Genomic DNA, 12,042 nt, shown 5'->3' with positions numbered 1-12,042 from the left:
GAGTCGGCTGGTGATTGGGCCTGTGTCACAGAATTCCTGGCGCTGATCGGGTGCCACCTGAAGATCTTTTGGAGCATGCAGATCATGTGGAAGCAGGCTGAGGCAACGCTGTTAACCTGGTGTTTCATTGAGAGTTTGCTGTCTAGTACGATGCCAAGGTTGCGGATGTGGTATTTCGGCATGGGGGTGGGACCGAGCTCTATATGCCAACAGGAGTCAATCCAGAGAGTGCTGTGCCTGCAGAAGATGAGGACTTCCGTCTTGTACATGTTCAGTTTGAAGCAGCTATCCATGACCAAAGGTTGTTCATAGCAGTTTTAGGCATTCCCAAGGCTTGTTTACAGCCTTGGAGTCCAGGAACTGCTAGTGGTTTGTCTTATGGCTGCATGTATTTTTTCCCAAATGTGGTTTAAGAAAAACTCAAACACGTTCTGCTGTTTGATAATGCTTTATTTAAAACTCAATTATTATCAATAATTTTTGATAAACATCATAATGCATTATTACTGGTAATGATTGTATGTAGAATGTGGCTACTGATTTCAGTGATGGAGAGATGGTTTTTGAGTGTCCTCCGCAGCCTGGGAGCAGATAACAGCCTACCCTACACACAGAGCTTTCGTTTGCATGTCTTGATTCTTCAGCCTCGCAACTGTTCTGCAACACAAACTTTATTAGCTACACCCAGCAACACCTTGTAAGAAGTTAGAAGAGGGCCGCTAGAGGCCTCATACATATGAATACAGGACACAACATCTTTGCCATTGTTAAATTAAAAGTACAAACAAATATATATACAGATACACATTATAACTCCTTGAAGAGTCGTCAAGGTGTTTGCACCAGTCTTTCAGATCTAGTTTTATGAGACAGAGGAGGGGCATTTTTATCTGGCATCTTTGGTGAAGAGTTCAATGCTTGACTTGGGCACTCATGCAGACTTGCCTCACTCATGAGGTTTGGAGTTGACTAACATTGATGCAAAAGCTTAAAGTGGAACGAGTCTCTGGTTATGAATTTTCCAGGTTGTTGGGCAGTTACCATAGGTACTTTGCTTGCCACAATTCTTAGTGATTCAGCATCAAAGGAACCGTCATTCTTCTGTGTCTGCTTTTGATAGACAAGAACTTGTTTCCTTTCTTGAAGAACAAGTCTCGAGCGCATCTGCGCTTGTCGGCGTAAGCCTTCATTTTTCATTTGCAAGAGGTGTTAGTGACATGAATTTCATCGGGGTCTATTTACTGATTTGTGCTCCATTGTGGTATATTCGCTCCAAGCTCTTTCCCAAACTGAAAGGTGGCAGGACTTTCTTCTGTCGTGAAATGAGGAAAGGAATGGTAGGCATGGAGGGATGGGTGTAAAGCTGACTTGATGTCTATGCCTTCCAGCACAGCATGCTGAAACACCTTTTCTAAGTACTCTATATCGTTCAACAACATCATTTGCCTGTGGCCAGAGAGGTTTACTTTGCTGATGTTCAAGCAATTAAGAAATTCTTTGAACTCTCTGCTATAAAAGGGTGGACCGTTGTCAGATTTGAGAATGGAGGAAACACCCCATGTTGTGAAAATGTATTTCATCCAACCTCTCAATGACTGTCATGTGTGGTTGAAGATAAGTCTTCCACTAGTGGAAAACGTGGGTACTCATTAACAACTACAAAGAGATGATGTCTATTACTGAGGGGTCTGAAGAAGTCAATTGCAATTCTCTCCCAGGCTTACCTAGAAGGATCAGGCATGTTGAGCGGGTGCTGAGTCATTTTGGGAAAGACAGTTGCACAGATGACTAACTTTATGCTCCCTTTCAACTCATTCATCGAGACGCAGGAAACACATTCGATCCCTGAGTACTATTTTAGCTGCTGCAATGCCGCAATGTCCTTTGTGAGTGAGTGCAATTACTTGCTGCCACAGTCTGTCAAAGATAACTATTCCTGCCCCTCTCAGTATGACACCATGATGTGTAACAGAAAGTTCTTCCCCAATATTCTTGAACGTCTGGTACTCAAAATCATCTATAAAAGGTTGAGTATATTTCCTGCATGATTGTGTTGTAATTATTTCCTTGAGCTTACGCATGTCTTTGTCAGTATTAGTAGCTGTCAGAATCTGTTCAATAGTAAGAGCTGCAGTTGCACTTGACTTTACTATGTAATCGATGTAGGCCTCAGCCACTTAAGACGTGTTAGAAATGGGGTCTCTCTCTAGTTGATAGATGTATGCACCCTGTCTAAGTAGGGAGAGGAACCTCTCCTCCAGTCATGGTAATCTAGATACACACTATCAGATTTCCTGTGCTCATTGTCTGGTTACTTGCCACAGAGCAATCAGGCTTATCTATAGAGGTAATGTGTAAAGTATTTGTGCAACACACTCACACAGTAACATAATGAATACACCACAAAAGAGACTTCACACAGGTTTAGAACAATATATTATTACATTCTGAACAAAAGAAGACCAAAACAAACAAATCTCCAAAGTATAGAAGTTGAAATATTGAATTTTAAAGAAATATACAGTAAAGTGCTAAGAAGCAGGTAGCACTAAAAACGTTACTATAGGTCGCACTGGACCGGGGCAAAGTCAAAGTCTGGGACAGCCGCGAAGGAGCGCCAGCCGGCTACAGGACCCACACAGGCCCCAGTAATGAAAAATACCTTTCCTGGTCACAAACAGCGAGATGCATCGATATCGAGGCTGGCAGATGCAGAATGCATCAATCTTCTCCACGCAGTAAAGGCAATGCATTAGTTTGGAGGACAGGTGCCGGAGTCAAGAGGCATAGAGCGAAGTGTCGGATTCTGCCATGCAGTCGATGGGATGCGTTGATCTCACCAAGCTGCAGCGGTGGTGATACGCTATCTGATGCGTCAATTCCTGGAGGCAAAGCGATGGCTCTGATGCAATTCACTGATTTTATTCCTGCAACTGAATGATACATCGAAATCAGTGTTTCAAGTATCTGGGCCACTTCCAGTGAGCCAGGCACAGGAGGTGGTGTAGAGGCTTAGATATGCCAGAGTCTCATGCAATAGGAGGCAAGCCAACAAGCCTTTGGGGATCACTTGTAGTGAAGGCAGAGTCCAGCTCTTCTTCAGCTGAATCAGAGAGCAGCAGGCAGCAGGCAGCAGGCAGCAGGGCAACAAAGAGAAAATCAGACCTTCCAATCAGCAGCCCAGTTGTGTCCTTTAAGAAGCACAGCAGTTCTTCTAGCAGAGCTTCAGTTACAAGTCCAGTAGTCTCTGATTATTGGAGGTCAGTAACCCAGTACTTATACCCAAAAGTGCTTTTGATGTGGGGTTGACTTCCAATCAGCTCTCTGAAAACCCAGTCATGTCAGCCAGGCTAGCTGTCAGGGGTAATCAGTCCTTTGTGTAGGGGCAGGACACTGCATATTCAAGTGAAGTGTTAGCTCCTCCCTTCTATCCTGCACAGGCAAGGCAATCAGAATGCAAATATATGTAGATGGGTACTCAGAAACACCTATCCCTCTTGTGTAGGGCTGTCTAGAGGAAATACACAATGTGTAACTGTCACCCTGCCCAGGCATGTGTTGGAGGTGCCCCGCAAAGCACAGAGAGTTATATGCACAGAGAAACGTCCACTTTCTAAAAGTGGCATTTTTAAAATAGTAATGCTAAATTCAACTTCACCGGTAAGAAGGATTTGTCATTACAATTCCAAACATATGAAAAAGCTACTCTTCTATGATCAGGAATTACAACTTAAAAGTGTGTTAACAAATTCCCATACTAACCTATAAGTGGAGTAGGCCTCAATGTAGTGAAAAACAAAATTGGCTGTTTGTCACTGTCAGGACATGCAAAACACACCAGTACGTCTAGTATCTTTCATTTACACAGCACCCTGCCCTAGGGCTAACTAGGGCTTACCTTAGGGGTAACTTGTGTGTAATAAAAGGCGAGTTTCAAGCTTGACAAGTAGTTTTAAATGCCATGTTGAAGAAGTAGTAAACTACACACAAAGCCCCTGAAGTAACAGGCTTGAGCCATGTTTGAAAGGCCACTTCTGTGGGTGGCACAATAAGTGCTGCATGCCTACTAGTTTTGTCAAAAAACAAGGGGGACCCACTAAATGGCTTGGGACCATGGGTATCAGTTATTTTCTGGAAACATAGGTCCTAAGCCTAGAACATTATTTCAAAGAAATGTAATATAGACCACAATCGGAAACTATATACTCTTTTCTTATACCCAGCCGGGCAAAGAATTTATTATGAAAATATAACAAGTATTCAAAGTGTAAGGTACGATTTGACAACAACCATTTGTCGTTTGAAGTAAGGCACAAGCCTGTGCTGTACTAAGAAATAGAGGAAAGTGTTGGAGAAAGGTGCAGAAGAGAAGACAGTTTATGTCAGGCAAAAAGAGTTGAGCGAGACTGGGTACTGCTTTAGCATTCAAATTGGCAGTAATTCCCAGAGTAGTACATTCATGCAGAAATGTTCATAAATCAACTGTATGTCTACTAAGCAAAGTCGACGGCGTTTCGATCCCGCGCTCAAAATTATAATGGAATCATCATCAGGACTTAATAATTGCCTGGTATAACAAAGAATATGCGCCTGTAGGGAAAAAACAGGAGAGAAACAGGTATTTAAATCGCTGTTCTGCGGTAGAAATTCGAGGTCAACTGAGTCACATTCAATACTTTGCAAGATTCGGAATCGCAGTGCAGTGAGAAGTGCCAACAAGTGTTTGGTTTATTAGCATCCTCGGTGCCAATGGTGTTCTGGGTACTAATACTTCATGTGCGGACCATCAAGGGTAATTGAATTGCGGCTAGGCATGGGATGGCGTTGGGCTGTGAACATTTGGTGAAAGACTGCCATTTCCGTGAATGTGAGGAAATGACAACATGTGCACTTATCCAGTAAGTCAGGATTGGTCTGGTGATCAATAGTGCTGGGGTTTCATTACTTGGGTCAAGAATTAGTGGGAAGGATCAATGCTAGACATTGTAAGACGTCATACCAGTTGTGGTATAAGGGAGGTTGGCGTACCCTCAGAGCTGGAGGAATCCGGGTGGCGCGTTGGTCTGTTCCAAAGTGCCGGATGGCTGGTATTTCAGTTCGTAGTAACTGAAAGATGAGAGTCAGCATTAATTGTTTAGACGGGGTAAGGGGAGCCGACCGCCTCTATAGCCGAAACTTACCTATTGAATAGTTAGAAATTGTGGGGTAATTTAGAACGTCAAGGCAAGTCCCGTGTGGGTCCCCCGTATTGTAGTATTAAGACAGCGTTTGATGTGATATTCAATCCACTGAAAGAAGAGCATTGAGGAGTTTAGAAGCAGTGAAGGGTTTTAATTATGGACCTCAGTGAAGGCTGTGGGGGGGGCATTCTTACCGCTTCTGTGGAAGCTTGTCCGTTAGTGCGGTCGGTAAGTTACACGATCCGCTGCTGGAGAAGGAGGGTTTTTTCATTAAGATATAGCCTACAATTATGACTAGGTTCCATAGGCTAGCAAGGTAGCCGAGATAAGTTTGTGCTAAAGGGGCTTCTTACCTCTAAAGGATAATCAGACGATGTGCCGATCCACAGGTTCCTCGTTGGTAGCGCTGCTTCCTAGTGACTGAATGCGCTACCGAGGGATAAGGCAGTAAGGTCAGGTGACAGGAGTCACATGGTCGCGGGGTGACTAAGGATGGTGGTGGCCATCTTGGAGTGGGTGATTGCGCTATGAGAAGCATGATGGAAGCGGCGCAAGTGGGGTGAATTCATGCTGTGCATTCCATAATTGTGCCGATATTGTTGGGAAATTATTTAGGGTGGTTAATTAAATAAAGTGCAGCATGTGTGATAAAAACGATTAAAAGTAAGCAGATTACTTTCGAACACACTATACTCTGAGGCCCCAAGTGTTTCAATAAATTCTTATGGGGCAATGTTTACACTTTCTGAGTCCATTTTACTATAATCTGCGAAAAAAGCTTAAACTCAGAGCAAGTTTGTCCAGTCCTCGCTTCTGTTTAATCCAGTCCGGATAGTGTTAAACTGGATTATGGACTTGAGTTCTTCTCTGTTCAACAGTTGGGAGAGGTTTCCTCCTCTTTGTGGGAGTTTGATAGCTTTGAGAATTGTCCGTTGAATGTCATCAGCTGTGTGATTCATCTCCATGAAGTGTTCCACCATAGGAGCATTGGGCGTTTTGCATCTAATTCTAATCCGATGCTGGCAAATGTGTGTCTTGGCTTTTTAGCTGGTTTGCCCTATATACATTTTCTGGCATGGGCACAATATAGCATAAATGACATTACAGGTGTTGCAATTCGTGAATGATTTCATTTCGAAGTTAATACCATTATGACAAATATTGCGTGCTTCAATTGTGAATTCACAAACAATGCAGTGTCCACATTTCACATGTCCAAGTAGTGGTGGTAACCCCCAATTGGAGTCTAGAGTGGTTCGGGGAATGGGGGTGGGTAGGGCTGCCCTGACAAGGTGATCTTTCAAATTTTTTTTTTTTCGAAATGCAAAAAGGGGTCTCTCGAGGTTGATAGTGCCAGCATTTATGGTAGGCTTATGTTTAAGAATTGATTTGCGGATTCTGTTGGATGCTGGGCAAAATGTGGTCACACAGGCTATTCTGTCTTGGTTTTCCCGTGTCTTAGGTGTAAGTAGGTCATCCCGTGGACAGTACCAAGCCCTTTTTGATGCTGTTTTGACCAATCTTCTAGGATAGCCACGCATTTTCAGTTTGTTTGACAAAACATTGGCTTCCTTGAAGTAGTCTATTTTATTCGAGCAATTACGCCTTATTCTCAGAAACTGGGAATAGGGTAATGAATCTTTTAGAGCTCTGGGATGGTTGCTATTGTAGCTAAGCAGAGTGTTCCGCTCCGTCGGCTTTCTGTACAGGCGTGTTAGTAATTCACCCTCGTGACTATAGATTGTTAAATCAAGGGAAGCAATTTGGGTTTTATTGTGGGTCAGGGTGAAGGTTAGATCCGCACAATTATTGTTAAGCCTGTGAAAAAACAGGTTCAATGTGGTGATGTCAAGGTTCCACACTAGAAAAATTTCGTCTATGTAGCGACGCCACAGGGGTATTCCTGCGAAAAATGGGTTGCGATCCATCAAGATGACGCCGGTTTCCAGTGCATCCATAAATAAAATGGCTAGGTTGGGGGCAAAAATAGCCCCCATGGAAGTTCCCTTTATTTGTTGGTAATAGGTACCTTCGAAAGAAAAAAAGTTTTTTGATAGACACAGTTTGAGCAGTTGGAGGATAAAGATACTTGGGACCCTATGAGGACGGGGCCATGTGTCTAAAATTCTTTGAATCACCAGTAGAGCAGCTGTTTGTGGGATATTCGTGTAGAGTGACTCTACATCCATGGTGCATAGTGTGTTGATGGCGGGATCAAAAGGGTAGTGTTCTATCAAATTTATCATCGCCATGCTGTCCCTTACATAGCAGACTGTGGTGGGCACAAATTCTTTAATAAAGAAGTCTACATAAGCCCCTAGAGGTTCCAAAATTGAGCCGCAGTCTGAGACAATCGGTCTGCCTGGTTGGTTGATGTTTTTATGGACTTTGGGTAAAGTGTAAATCACAGGTATGCGTGGACTTTTTACATTGAGAAAACAGTGTTCTTTTTTACTTAAGAAGCCTTCATTTTTTGCATTTGTAGTGAGTTCAATTATGGTGGCTTGGATCTCTTTGGTGGGGTTCCCTGGAAGAGGCTGATAGTGATCAGTGTTCCCAAGTTGTCGGAGAACCTCCATTCTGTAAGTCTCAATGTCCTGGAGTACAATCCCAGTACTCCAGTACTCCAGGGGGCATATTGGCTTTTGAATTTCTAAAGATGGTGATCAATGCCTGATTATCTGTGACAAGGGTTAATTGCTTTCTGTACAGTAACACATAAAAATGTTCACATGCCTACACTAGAGCTAAGCTTTCTTTCTCCAGTTGAGAATAAGCACATTCAGTCTGAGGTAGACTCCAGCTGGCGTAGGCCACAATGTGTCTTTGAGCATCGAGCTATCCATTGTGTTGGGCAAGGATTGCGCCTAACCCCCCTGGTCTTGCATCTACCATAATCTCTGTATGCAATTTAGGATCAAAGTAGGCCATTTCAGTGGCATTTTGAATTGCATGTTTGATTTTCTTGAAGCTTCAGTCACATTCCGATGACTATTCAAATGTAAGATCTCAATTTGTTAGTTCTCTTACAGGGGCACTCACGGTGGCAACATCACAAATGTACCTAGACCAGTAGCAGGGCATGCCTAAGATAGATCACAGCATAAACTCTTCTTCTGAAGGCCTAGTAGATAACAATGCTTATATGTTTTCGGGATCAGGAGGCATTACCTTATCAGAGAAAATATGCCAAAAGAATTTAAATCTTTTTTTGTGAAACTTACACTTCTCTGAATTTAGTGTGAGACCTCCGTCAGCATGCAGATGCCATACTTGTGTAAGTGCTTTATCACGTTCCTTTCATGTAGCCTCACACACCAGTATATCATCCCTGTAGTTAAATGGATGTGTGACAGGCTGAATTATTTGACGAATAACATCTTGAAAGATTTCTGCAGCTGACGACACACCAATATGCGGTCTTTTATATCTGAACAAACCAACATAAGTAGAAAAACTGGGCAAATATCTAAATTAATCGGAAGCTGTATCTTTATCTTCTTAAGCTTCCCAAGTCCATGAAACAATGTCGGGAATTGACTCACTACTTCAGAATGGGCATTCAAGTTGTAGTTAATAGAGATCAGTCCCATGTCAGCAGCAGTATCGGAACTTAGTAAGCATGCACTTGACAAAGTACCCAGGAGGACATGAATTGGTGCTTGCACTGTCATTTTTTTGTGCCGCATGGTCACCATAAAAAATCCTTTGCTCTGCAAAGGGTTTAGAAGTGGCCCAGGTGTATACCATTGTTCTTGTCGGTGTGAGACATGGCATCGGAGACAGTTCTTTGTACTTTTCTGCCAGCAGGCAGTGTATCAATGCACCACTGTCTATAATGAAAGATGAAAGTTGTAGGGCAACCATTCACCTCGAGCATTATTATTGGACAATATCCAAGTAAAATCTGTGTTTCTACTTGCAAGCGTCCAATCCTACATTAGACATTGGTCTTTGACTGAGATCAGTATCGCACATCTATCTTCCTCAGTGTAACTCGATGATGACATCAGTGAACTGTTGGAAGATGAATTTCATAATGACCGACTTCATTTTGTTTCCACTTGCCTTAATTAGTGCTGCCATTTGGCCTTGCAGGAATGACTGGAGTGCTTCTGGAACTTTCTGATGTCTATCTACTCATCTCTTCATGATGCACTTACATTCTCTTTTGCTTTGCAAACCGTTATGAAATGTTTTTCTTTCCCGCAGAATTTACATATCGGTCCGATGGTGGGATATTTTCCTTCATGTGGAATGAGAATCCACAGCCGAAACACATTTTCCTTTTCTTCAGAGACATCACTCTGTGGGCCTCTGCCTTCTGTTTCTGCTTACTTTTCATGCCTAACACTGATTTAGTTTGGGCTGTTTCTGCTTCCATATCAGCAGCTTGTTAATTGGCATGTTCCTCCGTTCTTGCAGCCGAGAGCTCTTTCTCTAAACTGAGCATTTGTTGCAGCATGCATAATCAGAATGAATTGGAGAGGCGACTCTAAAATGCATGGATTCCCCCTCATTGAATTGATTGAACTTGCAGTGCTTTATGAGCGTATCAATTCTCCCAATAAACTCATCCATAGGCTTACCAGCTTGCTGTCTTGTTTGAAAGTGTACCTTCCACAGTTGACTTTCAGCATTGGATTGAACTTGGCCACAAACATCTTCGTAATTTGATGGTATGATACTTCATCAGCCTGTGATATCTTCTTTATCACCTCCTTTACTCCGCCACCTGCCAAGTTCTGCCATCTGCTTCTTCTATAGCATCTATGAAGTGCTGAATGTTTCAATCCAGGCTGTCCATCAAGGTGCCAATATTCTACTTTTTAACTGTATTGAAAGGAGACAATGGTTTCTGGAACAGAGCGGCATCGTATTTTCTGCCGTTTCCTACTGATGTCGAGAGTATATGCTGTTCAGGCAGCATTTGATCTTGAACACCTCCTGCCCCGGTGGCACCCCTGCAAGCATAAGCCTGCTCACTTGCAACAAAAACATTCAATATAGAGTTTAGGCTAAAGCTTTTCTTCTTCACACACAAAGGCAAGACATCTTCAGGATTAGAAGTGGTCAGGGCTAAGATGCTCAAAGATTTTTCTGTGAGTAGATGTGATCGAGCGCTGATTTTTGTTCTGAATTTCCATGGGTTAGTCATACCTGCTTTTTTAAAAACACTTTGGTGAACCTGGTTCAAAAATGAGTGTGTACTACACAGAACCGAAAATCAGTTAGTTGTATCAAAATACATATTTGCAAAGTACTATTTCAAAGAATGCTTTCAATGAAAGACTGCAAACGTATTCTTCAAGTAATTCGTGCAGCATAATTATTGTCATTATTAAATGTGTAAAGATATGCGGCTAAGTGTACAAATTTAAGAAAGTTAAGAATCCTAGCACATCTGTCTTAGAATGAAAGATATGGCACTGGGATGCCAGGGATCCTCAAGTGCTATAATTTTTGCTCCTTAATGGGCTAACAGTTGCACTGGATACGTTTTTTCTAACATTTCATACAAGTTTCGATCACACCGTACATTTTCTATGATTTAATTTATACTCTGTTCTTACCGCTCACAGCATTTCTTCGGCGAGCCTCTGGAGACGGAGATGGGGATGGGAGACAGTCTAGGTGTGATGATGTGGAGTTAGTTTTCATTTGAATTTGTTCTTCGGTGACATCAATAAGGTAGGTTATTGGCAATCCGGCAGGCGGCTGCTTATATCTTGCATAATGTAAAGCATCCATGATCCACCTCATATCGCGCCACATTTCATCGGTTTGCTATGCAATGCAATACAAATAAAAGTGCTTGAAGAACGCAATACATACATAACATGTACATTTGCTGTTTTATATAGCGCAAACTTGACCAAAGATATTTGACCACTGTACATCAGCTCTAGACATATTACACAAGGACATATTCCATGGGCATGCAAATTTCTGGAAGATTCCAAACAGGCAATATGAGACAAACACCGATTTGCAATGCAATAGCTCTCGCATTTTAGAAACTTTGCACTACTGGTATTGTAAATCGTTATGCCTTTTATTATTCCATGTTTTTTTTAAAACATACATAAACGGTATTGTCATTGACAATGCCAATAGCTCAAAATCTAGCAATTGTGAGACCTAATGTATTGAAAATGCTTGTTCTATTTATAAGCAGGGCCACTGGAATTATGTGATTTTGCGGAGAAGGCATTTTCAGCATATTTATGGACTTGCCCTTTTTGCCACATGATCCATCATTTGCTAGATAGTCTGCAGATTTTACCCCCCAAAATACTGTTTTACCTCAAACGGATCACAAGTTACTAGAAATTCAGCAAATCATGTTGCCACACAGTGGAAGGGCTTTCACAAAGTTTAATTGGTCACATTTCTATTGGTTATTGCTGTGTTTGTGTGGCCAACATGTATGGAGATGAAACCTTTGCTCAGATAGTTTTAGCGTGTAAAGATGATAAAATAAGGAAGTAGCAAGACAAAATGTGCTGCATTAGCTGCTTAATTTGGCTTTTCTTGCCACATAATTTAGTGTACCCTGACACAGTGAACAGGGGCACTTCATATAAGGGTTAAGTGGAAACTTCTGAAAACATGCATCAAACACACAGACAGAATATAAAATAATTAGTGATCACAAAGTACAAAAGAATCCCAAACTAATATACAAGGGCGCTATCATTTAATAATGAAAAAGGCTTGAAAGTGAAGAGTAGCCTGATAGGTAGCCCTCAACAGAAAGACCTTCACCTTACGTGGGAGTGTGTTGTTTGTGCTCGAACTACGGGGCATATTACCAAGCAATAGCGATAATTTATCGCTATTGCTTGGTTAGCGTGAAAAA

General features: G+C 42.0%; 1 protein-coding gene across 1 annotated transcript in view; it reads right to left on the bottom strand.

Annotated features, from left to right (window-relative positions):
- ANKFN1 (ankyrin repeat and fibronectin type III domain containing 1) overlaps positions 1-12,042 on the bottom strand; it is a 1,140,330-nt gene that overhangs the window by 149,765 nt on the left and 978,523 nt on the right. The window contains exon 16 of the mRNA XM_086928764.1: positions 10,754-10,967. Within this exon, the coding sequence (XP_086784890.1) occupies positions 10,754-10,967 (214 nt within the window). The remainder of the gene's footprint in view (positions 1-10,753; positions 10,968-12,042) is intronic.

This window comes from Lissotriton vulgaris, chromosome 7 (assembly GCF_964263255.1).
Source record: "Lissotriton vulgaris chromosome 7, aLisVul1.2, whole genome shotgun sequence".
In the NCBI taxonomy this organism is placed as follows: Eukaryota; Metazoa; Chordata; class Amphibia; order Caudata; family Salamandridae; genus Lissotriton; species Lissotriton vulgaris.
The sequence above is the reverse complement of the archived record's forward strand: the minus strand, read 5'-3'. Positions and strand labels throughout refer to the sequence as shown.